The following is a 22,296-nucleotide window of genomic DNA, read 5'->3' on the forward strand; positions in this document are numbered from 1 at the left end:
CATCTGTCCTGAAGATAATGTAAAATATTGTAAAACTGATCAGGAAGGTTTAACAGATGAGGAAGATTTTTTTTAACCAAAAATATTTAAATCAGGAGTTAGAGATTGTGACAAGGGGCAAATGACTGAATTACATGATAATAGGTCTCCTGCTGTGAATGATAAACCTCCAAGGTATTCAGTTAAACAGTGTGAGCTGCTTCCAGCTAGACCAGATCTAGCAAAGATTGGCTTTAGAGGTGCAATGCAGCAGGCACATAAGGAAGGTGATTTTTTCTGTTCTGTTATTTACGAATGGGCTGAACCTGAAAGGGAACCGTTGCCTTATAAACTTATTAAGGAACTAAAACATGCTGTCTCTGACTATGGATCAAACTCTCCGTACACTATGGCAATGGTGGAGGGACTAGCAGCAAAGTGGATGACTCCTTATGATTGATTTCAGACTGCCAAGGCTTGTCTCATAGGAGGAAATTTCTTTTGTGGAAAATGGAATATGAGGAATTAGCTAAAGTGGAAGTCAAGTCTCAGGTATCTGTGAGGCGTGGCAAACCTTCTTTTACCTTAGACATGCTTTTAGGACAGGGCACTCACCTTGGCATTTCAAAACAACTTACTCTGCCTAAGGAGACATTGCAGCTTATCTCCTCTTTGGCATTAGGAGCATGGAAACGCCTACAGTCTCCAGGTCAAAAGTCTTCAAGTTTTATAAATGTTAAACAGAAGGCTGAGGAGCCTTTTGAAGTATTTGTAGCTAGACTCACAGAAATGGTGAGCTGGACAGTAATTAACAATACAGCTACAGATCTCATAGTTAAACAGCTAGCTTTTGAAAATGCTACTCCAACTTGCCAAACCTTAATTCAGCCAGTGAGAAGGACAGGAAATTTGTCAGACTATGTTCGAGCTTGTTCCCAAGTAATTCCATCTTATATGCAAGGGTTAACTATTGCTGCAGCTCTTCAGGGTCAAACTGCTACTCAGATTTTAAAGAACATAAGAGGTAATCAAAAAAAAAAAAAAAAAGAAAGAAAGAAAGAAATGATTGCTATTCTTGTGGTGGAATAGGGCATTTCAGTCACAGCTGTCCTGTCAGAAACTCATACCAAAATTTCAAACAGGAAAAACTTATACGGACACTGCTAAACCCAATTGAAATATTCCTCGCACTGTCTGTCCATGCTGTGAGAAGGGATTTCATTGGCAGAAGGTTTGTCAGTCTAAATTCCGCAAGAATTGGACAGTTCTATTGGCTCGCAGTCAATTTACATTGAGTAATCAGCCTGTACAGGATCAGAAGCAGGAAAACGGGAGGGCCCTGTCCTGGGCCCCCCAAGTAATTGGGTCATGTATAGATATTGTCTCTGAAAGGTTCAAAATCAAAATGTTGAGATGCTGCATTAAGCAATGGGTTAATGCAAAATAGACTTAAATATCATAATGGTGGCAAATTGGGACATATGTGGAAAGATGGTAGGAAACGAAATACCCATAAATCTGGTGAACAAGGTATGGGTTATCTAAAAGCTTCTGGTAGCATAGGGAGCTTCAAACATCCTGCTCACCTTACAGGGTTTCAAACCACTGCTATCCAGAAGCAAATGAATGCTATAGTTGTGGGAAACCCAGCCACCTTCCAAAACAATGCCGAGAAGCATCTCTTCTAGCTCAAAAATGTGGCACTAATACTGATAAGGATCAATGCTCTAAGATAAGTCCTAAATGTCACAGTGGTGTACATTGGGCAAAAATAAGTAAATGTAAATCTAAAATTGATGATGATGGCCAGTGCCTGTGGTCAGGAAACTCCTGGCGGGGCCAGTCTCAGGCCCTGAACAGAGGTTTAAAAGACAGCAATATCTTTTTTTTTTTCTCATCCATCAACAATTTTCTGTATTAATAATATGTACATACATAAACACCACAATACAATCTGAAAAAGTTTTGTGAGCACAGACTTGAGGAAAAAAAATAACAACTTCTACATACTGCTATCAGATTAATCATTGGGAACATTCCATGCCTGACGATAATCAAAGGCATACACCAGTGCATTTCAAGTGCTAAACATGAATTTTGCATAAGATATTAAATGACTGAACAACAGGTTTAAATGAAGCTTTGTAAATTTTGACAAAAAATATTTAATATATTAACTCTGGCCCATGTGAAAAGCATTTCATTAAACACTTATAAAATATTTGTCATATCCATAAAGTTTATTTTTAAAAACTGTTAAAAACTAACCATTCAGGAATATTTATTAATATACTTAAAAAATTTGTTCTCCGTATTGAAGGAAAATATATTTGCAACATCTTCTAGAAACCATCTTTGCAAAAGTAGAACTTCTAGATGCTGAAATGTACTACAGTAGATCCTATAGTTTACACTTTAATCACTGAATTGAAATTTATTCTTCCTGTCTCTCCCTCCTCCCCTAATGTGGCAGTTATTACTGTTAAGTTAATGACATTCAATCATATTGTACTACCACAGATCCTTAAATACAGTACACACTGCATATGTATTTACTAACAAAGCGAGTCTTCTCCATTTGTTGTCGCATAATTATTTCAGATAAGCATTTGATTTTAAGTACAAATAGAAATACAACATCCCATGACTGTAAACATTCACCAAGAGCTTCCAGAATGAGATGAGTAAGAGAGGCGACCCAGGAGTTAGCCCAGTGTCCCTCAGTCATTTGGATACTGCTGAAACTGCTAATGGGAATGAGTTGAAGGCAAATTATCATAAGCCTTCCTCATACGTCTGTAAGAAATATTCTCTATATTTTGGGTCAAAAACAGCTGAAAGTCATTCTAACATCCACATTAAGCACCTTTTTCACTTACCTGAAATATATTGTGTTATATTCAGCAGTATATATGATTCTTAACACTAGAAATTAAAAAACATTGGTGGGTCTCCAGTTCCTTTTGTAAGCTACAGGAGTGCTTAGTTCCCACTGATGCTAACAGGAGTCACTCAGGCGTACCAAGAGTGGGACCTCCCCGAGGGCCATGTGCAACCTCAAAACTTGAGGCACGGCTATTACTTCTGTCAGCAGCTGCTATACAAGCAGATTTAAGGCTGAATTCAGCTTAGAGTTCATTCTTCTCATTAATGGTCTTTCTATGTAGATCACGTATACAATCAAAAATTTCCTAAAGGGAGGTGTATAGTCCCCAAATGCTTCTGAAGTATTACTCTGTTTACAGTTGAATCATTGTCAGCGTATTTACATATGGAGATGTTCTTACTTAAAGCCATTTTTAAAAATGCATTTGGGATTTGAAAACTCTTGTCCTAATTTCGCCAGGACTGGCATCCTTGTCATTTTCTAACTTATGGCCAATTTCACATTTCTCAGATTCTTCACTGCAGTTGTGGGGCAATTGTGATGCTGAATCGAAGTAGGAAAAAAAAATAAAAACATATTCACTGCCACCCACTTTGGGACAGGCCTGTTTGTAAAGAAAACGGTGTTCCGGGTGTGGACGGGTAATTCGGGAAGCCCTCGGGCTGAGTGGGATAGGTCTCTAGGGCCGCGGCAGAGTGCACCTGCTGTAGCAATGCTGACTGTGCTGCAGCATTGTGCTGTAACTCTTGCAAGGATGACTGTGAAGGATTCTGGGATAACCCAGTGATTCCTGGGAGGGACAGAAGGCCTGGGAAAACAGAACTGCCTGCAGCTTGAAGTCCAGACGATAAACCAGCTTGTGCAATGAGCGCAGAGTTGAAATTGGAACTGAACACGGAAGCGAATCCTGGGAGGACAGGGGATGGGGATGGCGCAGTGGAAGCAACAGGTAATGGGGTGACAGCTGCAACCGTGGAGGGTGCCTGCAGCCCAGGGAACGAAGGGAGGGCTGGGGTGACACTTGGGGCACTAGAGACAGAAAAACCATGGTAGGAGGGGTTTGAAGATGACAGAGGCCCTTGGGTGACTGAAAAGAGTGAGGGGACAGCAGTGGACAAGTTGAGGGGGAAAGCAGCTGCCGATGCTGGTGCTGCAACAGAAAGCCCCGAGAGCACAGCTGCTGTAGAGCAGGGATGAGGGGCAGAGGCGGAGGAGGCAGGGGCTGATGAGGCACCTATTAGTGACCCAGGAAGAGACGCTGATGGGGTAAGAGATGGGTTACCAGTTAAAGGAAAATTATTGGTTAAAGAAGTGAATGGTAGAAGAGCAGTAAACACTGGAGCAATAGGAGCAGAGGAACCGTGTGGTGGGAGAGAAATGGAGGAGAGGGGGTTGGAACCATTTAAAGGAGCACTCAAAGTGGAGAGCCCTGATAATGTGAGGTTAAGGCAAGAGGACAGACTGATGGGCACTGATGTCGAAGGGTACGCACGGCCCAAGGTCCCTGACAAACCTAAAGTGCCATGAGTGGGGTTCATGGGATGAGACGGGCCTTTGAAGGCCGAGGGAGTAGGACTCGTGGGCTCAGTTTTGATCATAACTGGGATTGTGGTGACAGCAGGTGTGGATGGAAGGTGTAGTTCTGAGGGACCTAAGTGGGGACCATGTAAAAGGGTGGCAGAGGAACCGCAGTTCACTGGGACAGATGCTGAAGATGCAGGAGTAGCCAATAGAGAATGGACAGGCAAAGTAGGGGCAGCGGAAGTGGAGCTAGCTGCAGGAGACGACAGGCTTGGGAACATGGCCAACCCTTGAATGGAAGACCTCTGGGGAGCAGGCATGGCGGAGGGGGCATAGCACTTGTTAGGGGCTGAGGCAGCAGCACCAGAGCTGGCATTAGTACGAGAAGACATTGAAACCAGCCCACTTGTCACGGTAGAGGATAAAGCAGAGGGGTTCATTAAGCTGGAGTCATTTGATGTCAAAAAGCCTTTTAAAGCAGACAGGAGAGGACTGTTTACACCAAGCGGACCAGTACCACTGGGAGCGGAACCGCCAGCAATGGTGGGAGTTGGGTTGGATACACCTTGGGATGTTGGTGTTAAAGGCAAAGGGAGACCTGCAAACACTGATGACAATGAAGAGTTGGGATTGCTGGTAGAAGTGGCAGTGGAGTTGGCTGAAAAGGAGAGGCTAGTGAAGGGAGCAGACGTGGAAGTAAAAGTTTCACTGGAAGTAAGAGTAGCCCGAGGTGCAGATGTGACTTGTGGGGCTGGGGTGGGGGTGGCAGAAGACCCTGGCAGTGGCACTAGGCTGGAAAAAACAGAAGGAACAGGAGCAGATGCTGTGCTGTGGCTGGCAGTAACAGGTGCAGGAGGCAGTGAGGGGGTTCGGCTCACTGCAGGGCTTGGTGTTGATGGCTGAGGAGCAGGAAGAGCTGCGGAGACCTGTTCCTGTCAGCAATATCTTATCCAAGCTGTGCCTCTAGAAGAGTAACAGACTTCAAACCTGATATTGATTGTGGAAATGCTAATTAAACGTTGGTATCTTCTTGGCAATTATTTATACTACCTACTGTTCATACCCCAACTGGGTGCTTGTGACAACAAGGGCCTTTAGAGTGGCTACATGTATTTTCCATGCATAAAAAGGTTATTACTCCTTATTGTGCTTTGGTCTCTACCTTAATTATAACGAGATGTCATAGGAATAGGTGCCTTTTTGCGAAGATGTAAATAAAGTAATTATTCCTTATAGCTTTTAACAGCTTAGTTATTTAATATCCCAGGATGAGACCTGGCAAATAGCACTCTTGACCCTTGTGGGCACATTTTCATACCATTTAGTTAAAAATCCCTTTACATTTTGTTAAGCCATCTGGCTATATTTCAAGAGATTTTTTCCTTAACCCCTTTGTTTTTAATCTTTTCTTGTTTTCTTAACCAATTTCTTTAATCTTTACAGATGGGTCATCTAACAATAATTTCTCTAATCATAGATTTTGAAAATATCTTACTGGCCAATGAAATGGACCAAATTTCCTCTTAAAGTCTGGAGGATGGAATGCTTTCATTTTCCGAGTTCTTGGACTTGCTAATTTGGATTCCAGATCTTATCCAAATTACATTTCCACCCCCTGCATTTTGCAGCAGCAAACATCCTCTACAGAAGTTCCTCCTCTTCCCAGAAACTTCAAGGTAAAATTCTCTTCTCTCCAGCAGGTATGCTCACTCCCGACCCCTTCCTGCACTTCTTTGTTAGGATACTCAGTCAAAAGGTGCAGTTTCTCCAGGCCATTTTACTTTTTTTCCAATGTCAAGCATACCACCTCCAAACTTTTTTAGCCAAAAGAAGCAGAGTGGTAGGAGATAAACTAAACTGGGCCCACAGAAAAATACCTAGCCTCTTGTACTTTATAAACAATATTTTTTTTCATAATTACCATCTCCTTTTCAACCCTATTAACATTTTTATTAAATTTTTGAATTTTATGTACATAATTCTTAAAGTATTGTTTATGGCATTCTTTTAAAAGTGTAACATTTACACCAAACATAAATTAGTATCAAAGTAACATCTAATCCACTATTGAATTTTTTCCAGGTATGGGTTGCACCCATGTGATTTTATCTGCTAGTTTTTAATTTAGATATATAGTCTTTAAAATATTGTTTCCACCTTCATCAGAGACAGTGAGAAGTGCTGGGAAGAGTCCAAGGTATTCGAAAACCATGTCACTGCAGAAATAAATCAAGTCAAAAAGGGAATCCTTGATCTAGAGCACAAAATTGAAAGCCTAACCAATAGAATGAACACAGCAGAGGACAGAATATCAGAATTGGAAGACAATCAGAATGAAAGGCAGCAGCTCATCAAACAGTTGGAGACAAATCTAGGGAAAGCCAATAGGTCCATACAGGAAACGAAAGACAACCTCAAAAAATCAAATATTAGAATAATAGGCCTTCCTGAAGGAGTGGAATGGAGATAGGCTTGCAACAGGTGCTCAATGTGATAATACAGGAGAGCTTCCAGAACACTGGAAATATAAATCCAGCACAAATCCAGGAAAGAAGAAGAACCCCCAATAGATTCGACCCAAATAGATCCTCACCCAGATATGTGGTCCTCAACTACCTTCAAGTGAATACAAGGAAACTATTCTAAGACAAGTAAGAAAAAAGGATAAGATTACCTTCAGAGGAAGGGAAATCAGAATCACAGCCAACCTATCAGAAGAAACGCTCCAAGCAAGGAGAGAATGGGGTAAAACCTATCAAATCCTGAAACAAAACAACTGCCAACCAAGAATAATGTACCCAGCAAAGCTCTCATTTGTATTTGAGAATGAAATCAAATACTTCAACAGTAAAGAGAAACTCGAAGAATACATCAACACGAAACCAGCTCTGGAAAATGCTCCTCAGGAAGGTGCTAAACCCAGAAAGGAAAAATGAAAACCAAAATCAAAGATGGCAAATGGGAAGACCTCCCCACTAAAATACATACGAGGAAAGTCAACCAGGAAGAGATTCTAATAGTCACAAATACACACTTGCACACTTACACACACTCATGGAAGCCCAAAATCACACCCTCTCAATATTGTCTCCTAACACAAATGGCCTAAACTCACCATTCAAAAGGCATAAATTAACAGAATGGATCACCAACAGCACCCAACTATCTGTTGCCTACAAGAAAAACATCTAACCAGAAAAGCTTCTAAGAAATTTAAAGTGAAGGGATGGAAGAAGACATTTCATGCCAATGGACTAGAAGAAAAGGCTGGCATAGCTGTCCTAATCTCAGATGAGCTAGACTTCAAGCTGACAGACATCAAAAAGGACAGAGAAGGACATTATGTATTGGTGAAGGGCTTGATCCATCAGAAAGTAATTACAATCGTGAACATATATGTACCAAATTCAAATGCACCTAACTAGGTGAAGCAATTACTTATAGACTTACAAGGAGACATAGATATACACACAATAATAGCGGGAGATCTGAACACTCTATTAACACCAATAGACAGATCAATAAAACAAAAACTTAACAAAGAAACAGCAGAGCTAATACAAACATTAGAACAACTAGACTTGGTAGACATTTGTAGAACTTTTTATCCTAAGACCACAGATTATACATTTTTTTCAGCAGTGCATGGAACCTTCTCCAGGATCGACCACTTGATAGGACACAAAGAAAATATAAACAACTTCAGAAAGATAGGAATCATACCATGTACCCTCTCAGACCACCACAGAATGAAATTGGAAATCAGCAATTCAAAAGGCCCAAGGAAATACAGAAAATCTTGGAGGTTGAACAATATGCTATTAAACAAACAATGAGTGATGGAAGAAATTAAAGATGAGATAAAAAAAATTCATGGAAACCAATGAAAACTCTGACACAACATTCCAAAACTTGTGGGACACAGCCAATGCAGTGTTGCGGGGTAAATTCATCACAATTGGAGCTCATGCCAAGGCCCAAGAGAGGTGTCAAATATAGGAACTCACCACACACCTCCAGGAATTGGAAATGCAGAAGCAGATAAGCCCCACACACAACAGGAAACAAGAAATCATCAAAACAAGGGAGGAAATCAACCAGATAGAAATACAAAAAACCATACACAAAATCGGTGAATCAAAAAGCTGTTTTTTTAAAAAGATAAACAAAATAGACAACCCGCTGGCCTGACTGACAAAGAAAAAACAAGAAAAAGCAAGAATTGACAGCATCAAAGAAGAAAAAGGCAACATAACAACAGACACTGCAACCATTAAGAACATGATTAGAAATTACTACAAAGCACTATACTCCAACAAATCAGAAGACCACCAAGAAATGGTAAAGTTCTTAGACTCACACCAACTGCCAAAATTTAGCCCAGAGGCAACAAACAACCTGAGCAAACCCATAACTGAAGCAGAGATTGAATCAATGATTAAAGATTTCCCAACAAAGAAAAGCCCAGGCCCAGATAACTTCACTATAGAATTCTACAAAACATTCCGAACAGAGCTAATCCCAATCCTCTACAAACTCTTCAAAACAATAGAAAAGGAAGCAATCCTTGCAAAAACATTCTATGAAGGCAACATTACCTTAGTCCCCCAAACCGGACAGAGAACCAACAGAGAAAGAAAAAAACTACAGACTTATCTCTCTGATGAACATTGATGCTAAGATGTTCAACAAAATCCTAGCCAATAGAATTCAAAAAATAATCCAACAGATCATTTATCCGGATCAAGTAGGATTCATTTCTGGAATGCAGGGTGGTTCAACATAAGAAAATCCATAAATGAGATACACCACATCCAAAAACTGAAAAACAAGAATCGCACGATAGTATCAATAGATGCACAAAAAGCTTTCGACAAAATCCAACACCACTTCATGCTAAAACCCCTAACCAAGGTAGGCATAGATGGAAAAATCCACAACATAATCAAAGCCATATATGAAAAACCCAATGCCAGCATCATACTGAATGGAGAAAAACTAAAACCCTTCCCACTGAGATCTGGAACAAGTCAGGGATGTCCACTTTCTCCGCTGCTATTCAACATAGCCCTAGAGGTACTTGCAAAAGCCATAAGACAAGAAAAAAAATCAAAGGAATCCAAATGGGAATCGAAGAAGTCAAGCTTTCACTATATGCAGATGATATGATTTTTATATAGAAGAAACAAGAGGCTCAACACAGACTACTAGAACTTATACGAGAGTTTGGAAGAGTGAACAAAAATCAACAGCCATAGTGTATGCAAACAACCCCAAGTAGGAAAAAGATCTAACCAGCAAGATACCATTTAAAACAAAACAGAGAAAAGTATGAGTTATCTGGGAATTAACCTAACCAAAAATGTAGGAGACCTATTTGAGGAAAACTACAAACCACTTAAAAAAGAAATTGAACAAGACCTCAAAAGATGGAGTAACATCCCATGCTCCTGGATAGGTAAAATCAATATCATTAAAATATCTATGCTGCCGGCCCGGCTGCATGGCCTAGCAGCTCGAGTCCTCACCTCGAAAGCCGCTGGGTCCCATATGGGCGCCGGTTCTAATGCTGGGAACTTCACTTTTTATCTAGCTCCCTGTTTGTGGCCTGGGAAAGCATTTGAGATTGGCCCAATGCATTGGGACACTGCGCCCGCGTGGGAGAGCTGGAAGAGGTTCCTGGTTCCCGGCATCAGATTGACTCGCACCGGCCCATTGTAGCTCACTTAGGGAGTGAAACATTGAGTGGAATATCTTCCTCTCTGTCTCTCCTTCTCTCTGTATATCAGGCTTTCCAATAATAATAAAAATCTTAAAAAAAAAGTCTATACTGCCAAAAGCAATATATACATTCAACGCAATCCCAATCAAATTGCCAAAAACATTCTTCACAAATCTGGAAACAGTGATTCAAAGGTTCATCTGCAAACACAAAAAAAACCTCAAACAGCCAGAACCATTCTCAAGAACAGGAAGTTAGCAGGGGGAATCACAGATCCAGACCTCTGGACGTACTAAAGGGCAGTGGTTATCAAAACAGCGTGGTACTGGCACAAAGATAGAGAGGAAGATCAGTGGGGCAGAATAGAAACATCAGATGGGAACCCACACAGATACAGCCAAATAATCTTTGACAAAAAGACAAACAATCATCCAGGCAAATGGGAAGGTCTGTTCAATAAATGCTGTCGGGACAACTGGTTGATAGCCTGTAGAAACAAAAAGATAGACCCACATCTCTCACCATACACCAAGATCAGATCTAAATGGATAAAAGATCTAAACTTACATCCAGAAACCTTAAAACTTTTGGAAGAAAATGTTGGAAATACTCTACAAGATCTAGGGGTAGGTTACGACTTCCTAAAAATGACTCCGAAAGCACTAGAAATCAAGACCAGAATAAACAAATGGGACCTCATCAAACTAAGAAGCTTCTGAACAGCAAAGGAAACAATCAACAAAGTAAAAAAGCAGCCCACAAAATGAGAGAAGATCTTTGCGCTAATCTCCAGAATATACAAAGAGCTACAAAACAACCAAAATGTCAAAACAAACAAGCCACTCAAGAAATGAGCATGGGAAATGGGCAGACATTTCACAAAGGAACAATCCCAAATGGCAAACAAACATGAAAAAATGCTCAAATTCCCTGGCAATAAGGGAAATCCAAATTAAAATATCAATGAGGTACCACCTAATGCCAGTAAGAGTGGCCCACATGAAAAACACTATCAACACTTGTTGGCGAGATTGCAGGGGAAAGTGAACCCTACTCCACTGCTGGTGGGGCTGCAGGCTGGTACAGCCTCTATGGAAATCAGTATGGAGAACATTCAAACTACTCAAAATCGATATACCATATGATCCAGCTATAGCACTCCAAGGAATATATCCAAAACATCTGCATTAAGAGAAGCAACATGCACTCCTATGTTTTTAGCCACACAGTTAGTAATTGCAAAAACATGCAAACAACCAAAGTGCCCATCAACAGCAGAGGATTGGATAAGAAAGCTATGGTTCATCTACTCCATGGAATACTACTCAGCTATTAAAAAAAACAAAATTTAGTTCTTTGTGGCCAAATGGGCCAAACTGGAAACCATAATGCTAAGGGAAATGAGCCAATCCCAAAAGGTTAGATACCACATGTTCGCCTTAATTTAAGAAGATACGAGGTTATGCATAACATCTTTTGTTGTGGATGTTATGTTATATGTAGTATATAAACTAAAATGGAAATGTGAATGGGGTGGTCACAGAATTTGGTTAAGTAATCACGTTTATTTTTAACATGTTGGCTGCTCAATACTATATGAATTAATTCCATAATGATGTTAATTGTTGCTGATAATATGTTAGTGTTTTTATTTGATCGGGATGATACTCTGCTGGCTCTGCCCTAAGACCAGAGAGGGTCTCCCCAATAAGTAGTTGGACTTGACTAGACTATAAGATGTTGGACTGTATGCTTGGCATATGCGTTGTAAGAGGGAATCTGAACTAACCTTGAACTATGGTTTGCAACAGGGTGGTGGAACTCACCATGGGGGGAGGGTTTGGGGAAGTGGGGAAAAATCCCAGTTCCTATGAAATTACAGCACAATGTAATTAATGAATAAATTTAATAAAAAAACAAAAAAATACTGTTTCCAACATTTTCTAAAATATTCATCATTGATTTATGGAATTAAAATCTGATCCTCTGTTATAACAACAAAGTTTTATAAGCACATGTTATTATAACCTGTCTTAATTCTTGTTATCTAATTAATGATTAAATTTTCCTAGTTAGCTCCAACCAACTCCAGACCTGACTTTGTTGAAGTGTCTCAGAATATGATAAGATTCACATTGAAGTGATCTTCTTGTTTCTGCCTTTCAGTATGTTCACATTGCCTAAGATTGATAAAGTTATGTACTTATTTTATAGGTATTGAAGTAATCACTTAATGCCAATAATTACATCTCTTCTATATTATGTTATATAAAGAGATTCAATTTCAACCCGATGTTATAAATCTTGACATCTTTGATATGCATTTTAAAAATTCAAAAGTTTTATTTAATAGATGCAACTGAGTAGGCATTTGGATTGTATTAAAGACACTCTCAGATGCCATATGGGGCAAAATATTGTCATATCAATTTTTTTAACAGAAGTGTAATTCAAATTTCTGTATTTCAAAAAGTTCCAGGACAGGTAATGCTTAACAACAAAAAAGCCAGAAAGGTTAATGTTTACAGTTTTGTAATTATGTCTAGGCTGTTGACTGCATATCTCTTGGGTTAACTAATATTGCTAAGATAACTAAAATCAGGGTCTTCACTAATGACCAATTTTTCTCTCCGGGTTTCAGTTCAGACTGAATTACCATTCTTGACTTTTCACTTCGTAATTTTCTAATGGGTAATGCTATCACCAAGGTTGGTTTATAAAGGTGCCTTAATAAATCCTAAATTAATCTGACATGATCTGTTGTGCACTTTGTAACATTTTGGAGGCCTCAGTTAGAGAGTAGTAGCCATCCTGAGTTCTAGAGCCTGACTCGGTAGTCTGGGGAGACCACTGTAATGATTAACATGACCCCAACTGCCAGTCCTGACTTCCTGGCTTGCAGGATTTTCACTGACGTCTGCATATATACAAGTACTTCATCATCCAAATGTACTTGTTTTGAGTACTCATCTGGGACTTGAGGATTGGATGCAATACAACTTCTTCAGTCAGGGTACATATGAGAAGTCATAGCTCATTAGCTATTTAAAATTGAATGAGTGTGGTGGCCACCTATGTCTGTCTTGCTGTATGTCTTTTTGTTAAAATTGTTTGAAATGTTACTCTTATAATCCTCTATAGTTGAAAAAAAGAGGGAGAATGTGTATGTGTGTGTATGTTTGTTTTATTGTTTGTCTTCAATGCTCCTTGAGATCAGATGAGAAATGGGCACATGATAGATCTTAGTTTTATGCCATTTTTTCCCAACTACAGTTATTGCAAAGCAATTTTTAATTGTTATTATACATTACTGCATTTGCTAGTTTGGAAATGCTATAGTTATAATTAACTCTTAAAGTTTTTTTAACAAAAATTACTTAAAGAACAGATATACTTGTCTGATATATGTTCCCAAAACCATCTTCGTAAAATCTTTACCATGATCCATTTTGTATTCTTGCTATATTTGTAAACCATCTGAATAACCATGCAAACTTATTTTACTACAAACAACAGGGTAATTCTAACTAATTTATAATTTTAATATGCCTAAAGATCTTCGAGCATTACTGAAACTACTTTATTGTGCTATCCTAAGCTAATATTGTTTTTGGCACATAATTTAAGTCTCAGACTATCATTGAAAATATTTTAAGTCTAAGAACTTTTCCAATTCTTGGTGATCTTCTGATTTGTTGGAGTACAGTGCTTTGTAGTAATTTCTAATTATGGCCTTAATGGATGCGGTGTCTGTTGTTATGTTGCCTTTTTCATCTTTGATGCTGTTAATTCTTGCCTTCTCTTGTTTTTTCTTTGTCAATTCTACCACCTGCCAAAACTTAGCCCAGAGGCAACAAACGACCTGAACAAACCCATAACTGAAGTAGAGATTGAATCAGTGATTAAAGACCTCCCAACAAAGAAAAGCCCAGGCCCAGACGGCTTCACTCCAGAATTCTACAAAACATTCCGAACAGAACTAACCCCTATCCTCTACAAACTCTTCAAAACAATAGAAAAAGAGGCAACCCTTCCGAACTCATTCTATGAAGCCAACATTACCTTAATCCCAAAACCAGACAGAGAACTAACAGAGAAGGAAAACTACAGACCTATCTCTTTGATGAACATTGATGCTAAGATTCTCAACAAAATCCTAGCCAACATAATTCAAAAACACATCAGACAGATTGTTCATCCAGATCAAGTAGGATTCATGCCTGGAATGCAGGGATGGTTCAACATTCGCAAATCCATAAATGTGATACACTACATCCAAAAACTGAAAAACAAGAATCACATGATAGTATCAATAGACGCAGAAAAAGCTTTCGACAAAATTCAGCACAACTTCATGATAAACCCCTAACCAAGGTAGGCATAGATGGAAAAATCCACAACATAATTAAAGCCATATATGAAAAACCCAACGCCAGCATCATACTGAATGGAGAAAAGCTGGAACCCTTCCCACTGAGATCTGGAACAAGACAGGGATGTCCACTTTCTCCACTACTATTCAACATAGTCCTAGAGGTACTCGCTGAGGCCATAAGACAAGAAAGAGAAATCAGAGGAATCCAAATGGGAAACGAAGAAGTCAAAATCTCACTATATGCAGGTGATATGATTCTTTATGTAGAAGAGCCAAGAGACTCAATACAGAGACTGCTAGAACTTATACGAGAGTTTGGTAGAGTGGCAGGGTACAAAATTAATGAACAAAAATCAACAGCCATAGTGTATGCGAACAGCCCTAAGATGGAAAAAGACTTAACCAGCAAGATACCATTCAAAATAACAGAGAAAAGTATGAAATATCTGGGAATAAATCTAACCAAAAATGTAGGAGACTTATTCGAAGAAAACTACAAACTACTTAAAAAAGAAATTGAACAAGACCTCAAAAGATGGAGTAACACCCCATGCTCCTGGATAGGTAAAATCAATATCATTAAAATGTGTATACTGCCAAAAGCAATATATACATTCAACGCAATCCCAATCAAATTGCCAAAAACATTCTTCATGGAACTGGAAACAATGATCCAAAAGTTCATCTGGAAGCACAAAAAACCACGGATAGCTAGAACCATCCTGAAGAACAGGAAGTTAGCAGGGGGAATCACAGTTCCGGACCTCTGGACATACTAAAGGGCAGTGGTTATCAAAACAGCGTGGTACTGGCACAAAGATAGAGAGTAAGATCAATGGAGCAGAATAGAAACACCAGAAGGAAACCCACACAGATACAGCCAAATAATCTTTGACAAAAAGACAAACGACAATCCAGGCAAATGGGAAGGTCTGTTCAATAAATGCTGTTGGGACAACTGGTTAATAGCCTGCAGAAACAAAAAATAGATCCACATCTCTCACCATACACTAAGATCAGATCTAAATGGATAACAGATCTAAACCTACATCCAGAAACCTTCAAACTTTTGGAAGAAAATGTTGGAAACACACTGGAACACTTAGGGGTAGGCCCTGACTTCCTAAAAAAGACTTCAAATGCAGTAGAAATCGACACCAAAATAAACAATTGAGACCTCATCAAACTAATAAGCTTCTGTACAGCTAGAGAAACAATCAACAAAGTAAAAAGGCAACCCACAGAATGGGAGAAGATCTTTGCACACTACATAGGTGATAGAGGGCTTATCTCCAGAATATACAAAGAGCTACAAAACAACCAAAATGCCAAAACAAACAAGCCACTCAAGAAATGGGCACGGGAAATGGGCAAACACTTCACAAAGGAACAAACCCAAATGACAAATAAACATATGAAAAAATGATCAAGTTCCCTGGCAATAAGGGAAATCCAAATTAAAACATCAATGAGGTACCACCTAATGCCAGTAAGACTGGCCCACATGAATAAAAGCACCAACAACACTTGTTGGCGAGGTTGCAGGGAAAAGGGATCCCTACTCCACAGCTGGTGGGGCTGCAGGCTGGTACAGCCTCTATGGAAATCAGTATGGAGAACATTCAAACAACTCAAATTCAACATACCGTATGATCCAGCAATAGCACTCCTAGGAATATATCCAGAACTATTGTTTTATGAGAAACCAACATGCACTCCTATGCTCATAGCAGCACAATCAGTAATTGCAAAAACATGGAAGCAACCAAAATGCCCATCAACAGAGGATTGGATAAGAAAGCTATGGTTCATCTACTCCATGGAATACTACTCAGCTATTAAAAAAAAAAACAAAATGCAGTTCTTTGTGGTCAAATGGGCCAAACTGGAAATCAAAATGCTAAGGGAAATGAGCCAATCCCAAAAGGTTAAATACCACATGTTTGCCTTAATTTAAGATGATATGATGTTATGTATAACATGTTATGTTTCAAATGTTATATGTTGTGTATAAACTAAATTGAAGTATAGGTGAGGTGGTCACAGAAGGTGGCTGGGAACACGCATTTACTTTCAACATATTGGTTACTCATTACTATGTCAATTAATTCCATAATGATGTAAATTTTTGCTGATGGTATGTTGGAGCTTTCAATTGACTGGGATAATACTCTGCTAGCTCTGTCTTCAGACCAGAGAGGGTATACCTAAGAAGCCGTTGAACTTGACTGGACAATAAGATGCTGGACTCTATGTTTGGTATATGCTTGCAATGGGGGAATCTCAACTGAACTTGAGCTGTGGTTATGCAACAAGGTGGAGGAATCCACCATGGTGGGAGGGTTTGGGGAGGGGTGGGATAACCCAAGTATCTATGTAACTGTGTCACATAATACAATGTAATTAATGAATTAAATAATAGAAAAAGAAAATATTTTAATTCGCCCATATGCTTTTGCTCAAGCTCACTTATAAGCAGGTTTCTCATGTTATATTTTCCTTGCCCTTTTCAATTATTTAAGCATGTACCTTTATTTTAAATTTATAGCAAACATTGGACCTTTCGGCAAATATTTTCTAAAGCTGTTATTTAATAGTTTTTACCTGATACCCTTACTGAGAGTGATCTATATAATTATTTTTAACTTTTCCTTCATTTCTCTTCTACTTCCTCTCTATATACTCCAAAAGGCCTCTCAGAAAATAGTTGGATCTCCAGAATTTATATAGGCATGGCTAGCTTATAAACCTAACTTTCCAAAGACTGCCTCTACAGCCCAGTTTCCCAGAGGCCCAGAGGAAGAGTAGTGAGCTAGGTACCAGGAGGAACCCTGGTGCTATCTCTCCTTCTTTCTTCCCTCTGGCAAAAACCACAGAGTTTCTCTAGCCTCAGTGCTATGCTTGCTGAGGTCAACAGACATTTCCACCCAGAAATATTTTAAAGGCTGAGTCTGAAGATCAACACCTGCCATGAGGACACATCATGTGTACATCCGCTGACTACCCTCTACCACTGAAGACATCTATGCACAAAACTCAAGCTACCTGAAAAAGGACTGCTGATAAGTAACATTTCTCCCTTACAAGATGGAGCCTTAAGCTCCCTCCAGCTTCCCTGAGATGGCTCTGTATATACTGTAACTTGTACAAAGTGTGTTGTCACTAATTGTCTTAATTGTTCCCTCATGCCTATTACTTTTGCTATCTTGAGAAGGCCCTCATATGTAATGTTACCTGTAAATTTGACTGAACCATGGTATGATGATGCTTCTTAAGCTTTGGAATTGTTTTCAGAAACTTTGTCCATGCTTTGTGGGATATCTTTGGGCCTCACTGCATTTGTTATCTTTATTGTACCTCTTACAGCTGGTACAATAAGTTCATAGGAAAGTATTGACAGATTTAGAGACCAAAATTAATGCATTAGAAGAGACAGTGATGTATATTGGCAATGAAATTTAACACTTAAAAACCAGATTTGGTACCGCTTGCCATAGTATTTATAAATTGATCTGTGTCACTCCTCTTCCTTATAATTACTCGCATGTCTCTTGGAGTGATGTGTTAAATCTCATCTACAAGTTGTATGGAATGACACATCTACTAGCCTTAGCATTCAGGAATTACATGCCCTGATTCCTGCCATCTCTCACTCTCACCTTCAGGCTCACTGCAGGAGGCGTCACTAAGCAATTCTTACAATCTCTTTCATCCTTTATTTCTGACAAGACCTTTTTTTTTTTTTAAATATTTATTTATTCATTAATTACATTGCATTACATGACACAATTTCATAGGTACTGGGATTCCCCCCCCTTCACCCCAAACCCTTCCCCCATCATGAATTCCTTCACCTTGATGCATAACCACAGCTCAAGTTCCGTTGAGATTCCCTAATTAAAAGTTTACACCATACAGAGTCCAGCATCCCACTTGTCCAGTTCAAGTTCAACCGCCTCTTAGGGAGGCCCTCTCAGGTTTGTAGGCAGAGCCAGCAGAGCGTCACCTCGATCAATTAGAAGCTCCAATATATCATCAGCAACAGTCCAGGTATGATGAGGCTGGTGCAGAGTCCACTGATTGACATAGTCCGTCTTAGGGTTTCCCCTTGTCCAGTTTTCCGCTGCAAGCATAAAGCTGAGGTGGTTGATTCATCTACTCCATTTTCCATCTTTTTTTGATTAATGCTTTGATTCCTCCATTTTGTTCAGGGGAATTCCCCTAAAAAAAACTTTGAGGCATTCCCAGTCCAGGCTCCTACATGTACTACTAGTAAGCACAGTGCCCGCCACCATCCATCACTCCGATCAGCTGATGGTTTTAACCCCTGGGTTGGTTCTCTTCTGAGCCCCGACCTCTATTGGAACCAATGAGTATCGCATCTCTCCCCGGCTCTGCCCATCACACTCTTGTCCCTCACCTAAACCAGTGGGAGGAGTGCTGGTCGGGTGTTGCATTCCCTGCTAGCACAGGCCATTTCACCTTGGCATTTTGTGTTTTGTACTGTTTTTTTTTTTTTTTTTTTTTTTTTTTTTATCGCAACCAAACACGGCCAGGCCCCCACACAGTTTCAGCACTTGGGCTTGCCAGTGGATGACGTGAACTGACTCAGCCTGGTCTGCCCCACCCGAGCCAAGACCTTTAACTCATTTTCTAAAATTTAGGAATTGCACTAATTATTCTCCTTTTTCTATTGTTTTCTGGCCCAGTCATCTTTGGATGTTTGAGCTCCATGATTCAGGCTACTTGCAGAGAACTCTGCACCTTCCAACTTAATAATAAGAAAGGGGGAGATGTTGGGGTCCGTGCAGTGGATGTGGGGACACGATTGTGTGAAGAGCGTTGTTCCACTTTAGGCAGGGCCTCACGGAACTTCCCACTGCAGCAGGGTCCGGCGGATATCTCTACGATCACCTGAATGCAGCTCCGCCTCCCTTTGCATGGACACCAGACAATCCCACTGAGATGTCTGTAATTTATTTAGGCATTTGTTTGCCTCTGTGGAGTTAATGTGTAGTGTCATTACGAGCTTGGAAGTTAGTGTTGCTGATACCTGTTATTGCTGTCCTCAATGATCCTATGCTAATGAAGGGTGCTAGTCTCCAGGTGTAGGGGAGCCTGTTTCCCTCTTTCTTTGATCTTTGGGTCCTGCCTCCTGTGTTACATTTTCTACCTTAGCTGATTCAAGAGGAATGTGTTACTGATTGAGAGTCTTTTGCTTTGGTGAAACAATGGCAAAATTATCCTTAGAAACACCCACTTGACCATGACGTAAAAACTCTGAGCCAGAGTTTGACTGGTTCTGTATAAATAAAGCAGACAGCTTTCTTGCATTGTCCACAATGATCAAGGAATCCTAGTGGTTGGTCTCTTTCTTTCTTTGCACCTCATCACGGACCCTTCACGAGTTCTGAACTCAGCCGGAGCTGGTGTCCGGCACTTGCTAGTAACTACAGGTAGGGTATTCAGTGATGCAGATCAATCCATGCCTTTTATGAAGCAAATAACATATAAAATGCCAACAAATGTTGCAAGGAAGCCATTAGACCTTGGAAGCATAAGCTCCTTAACACATATCTTAAACTTTGTAAGGACGACAGGGAAGGACAGATAATGGCTGCAGTCATTGCAGATGTGTTGCGTGGTGGAACAACCATAGGCTCATGGTCCGACCCAAAACAGGGATGTTTCAAATGTAGCCGGCTAGGGCATATCTGTCAAAACTGCCTGTCCCAGGGTTGTTCACAGGCTCCTGTTTAAATGAACAAGCAGGCCCCAGGAGTTTGCCTACAATGCTAACGTGGAAAACATTGGACAAATTAATGCAGGTCCAAGATAGAGATCTCCAGGCAGCTGTCTGTGCTGGTAAACAGGAGCAGGGGCCAGCCCAGGGCACAACACACACCAATGTATAGGGCTGTGATTCAATTTGTCCCTCAGGGACAAAAGCTATTCATGTCCGAGGGAGCCCAGGCTGCGGAGGATGGGACCTCCACACCACCTCCAACATTGTATTGACATCCCAAATGGGGGTAAAGGCCATTCTTACAGGAATTTATGGGCCACTACCCCCTGACACTGTACGGCTTCTGCTGGGATGTAGCAGCATGGCCTTGAAAGGAGATCACATTACTCTAGGAGTGATTATTGCAGACTATACAGGGGAAATTAAAGTTTTAGCCAGCACTCATGCTGGAATCGCAGTTTGCCCCAGGGGGCACGAATAGCACAGTTAGTGCTGCTCCCCACAGTGAAGTCAGATAATGCTTGCAGCGCTGGACAGAAGAAGGCAGGGTTTGGTTCCACTGGTGAAGCCTTTGCTTATTGGGTCGCTCATATGGCAGGCTACCCTACTTTAGTTGAGTATAGAAGGAAAGAAATTTATTGGGCTCCTAGACACAGGCATTGACAACAATCTTATTTCACAGGAATATTGACCCCCCAGGTTGGCCTGCTACACCCATCATGGCCAAGCTGCAAGGATTGGGGATGAATCAAAGCGCCCTAGTTAGCTCCAGACCACTAGCCTGGAGGAATAAGGAAGGAAATAGTGGCCATGTTACTCCATTTATACTAACAGACTTGCCAGTTAATCTATGAGGGAGAGATATTTTGCAACAGATTAGGACAGTATCAGCTAACAAATTAGCCATGCAGCAGATGGAGAGGTTCGGCTACATTCTTGGAAAAGGTATAGGGAGAAAGCTGCGAGGAATTACTCAACCAATCTCCGTGAAACATAAGAAGGATAGGAAGGGTCTAGGGCATTTTCTCTAGGGGCCATTGTGATGGCGGCTGAGGTTTCTCCACAGAAGATTACATGGAAAAGCTCTAAACCCATTTGGATTGACCAATGGCCGCTTTCTACAGAAAAATTATCCACTGTTAAGGAAATAGTTCAAGAACAGTCAACTGTTGGACCTATTATCCCTTCCATGTCACCATGGAATACACCTATTTTTGTGCTTAAAATGATATCAGGGAAGTGGAGACTTTTACAGGATTTCACAGCATGAATGCTACCATGGAGTTAATGGGATCACAGCAGCCAGGATTACCACTGTCTTTCATCATTCCAAAAGATTTTAACATTGTTGTGATCGATTTAAACAATTTTTTTTTTCTTTCACCTTCATCCAGAGCATTCCCCTCATTTGGCTTTCAGTGTGCCCACTGTTAATTTGCAAGAAGCATTTGAAAGGTACTAATGGAAGTTTTTACCCCACGGAATGGCTAATAGTCCTACTATCTGTCAGATTTATGTGGCTGCTGCCTTATAACCGGTGTGAACCAGCTTTTCTTCTGTGATGATTTTTCATTACATGAGTTTTTACTGGCAGCTCTATCTGCCCAGTGTTACAATCCTATTTCTGTAAGTTACAGCAAGAGTTAGAAAAAGCAGAATTCGCTATAGCCTCAGAAAAAAATATAATTTGTTTCTCCATTTAATTATTTGGGATTTCAACTTTTTCAGAATTGTATTAAACCCCCAAAATTTCCATAGCCACAGAAAAGTTGCAAACTCTTAATGATTTTCAAAAATTGTTAAGAGATAGTAATTGGATGAGACCCAGTTTGAAAGTTACTAATGCAGATTTGAAACCTTTGTTTGATATCTTAAAAGGTGACTTCTCTCCAGCATCACTTAGTGTCCTGACTGTGGAAATATGTCAGGTCCTATGCAAGGTTGAGACTGCCTTTGAACAATCCCATCTGACTAGGATTGATTACATTGTCCCACTTTTACTTATTGTTATAGCATCCTCATATACACCTACAGGGGTATTTTTTCAGCAGGGGACTATCTTGTGG

General features: G+C 40.1%; 1 protein-coding gene across 1 annotated transcript; it reads right to left on the bottom strand.

Moving 5' to 3' along the window:
- Window positions 1–3,055: 3,055 nt before the first annotated feature.
- LOC131478736 (proline and serine-rich protein 1-like) lies at window positions 3,056–5,939 on the bottom strand. The gene is made up of 2 exons (XM_058659309.1): window positions 5,883–5,939; window positions 3,056–5,319 (listed from the first exon to the last, which is right to left on the bottom strand). Exons 1-2 carry the CDS (start codon window positions 5,937–5,939, stop codon window positions 3,445–3,447), a joined length of 1,932 nt encoding a protein of 643 aa, XP_058515292.1. The 3' UTR covers window positions 3,056–3,444.
- Window positions 5,940–22,296: the final 16,357 nt, after the last annotated feature.

This window comes from Ochotona princeps, chromosome Y (assembly GCF_030435755.1).
Source record: "Ochotona princeps isolate mOchPri1 chromosome Y, mOchPri1.hap1, whole genome shotgun sequence".
NCBI lineage: Eukaryota > Metazoa > Chordata > Mammalia > Lagomorpha > Ochotonidae > Ochotona > Ochotona princeps.

Coding starts and splice junctions, on each gene's coding strand:
- LOC131478736 (XM_058659309.1), bottom strand. CDS start 5,939: ATGAAAGCATTCCATCCTCCAGACTTTAAGAGGAAATTTGGTCCATTT. Junction 5,320..5,882: donor TTGGTCCATTTCATTGGCCA/GTAAGATATTTT, acceptor TATTGCTGACAG/GAACAGGTCTCCGCAGCTCT.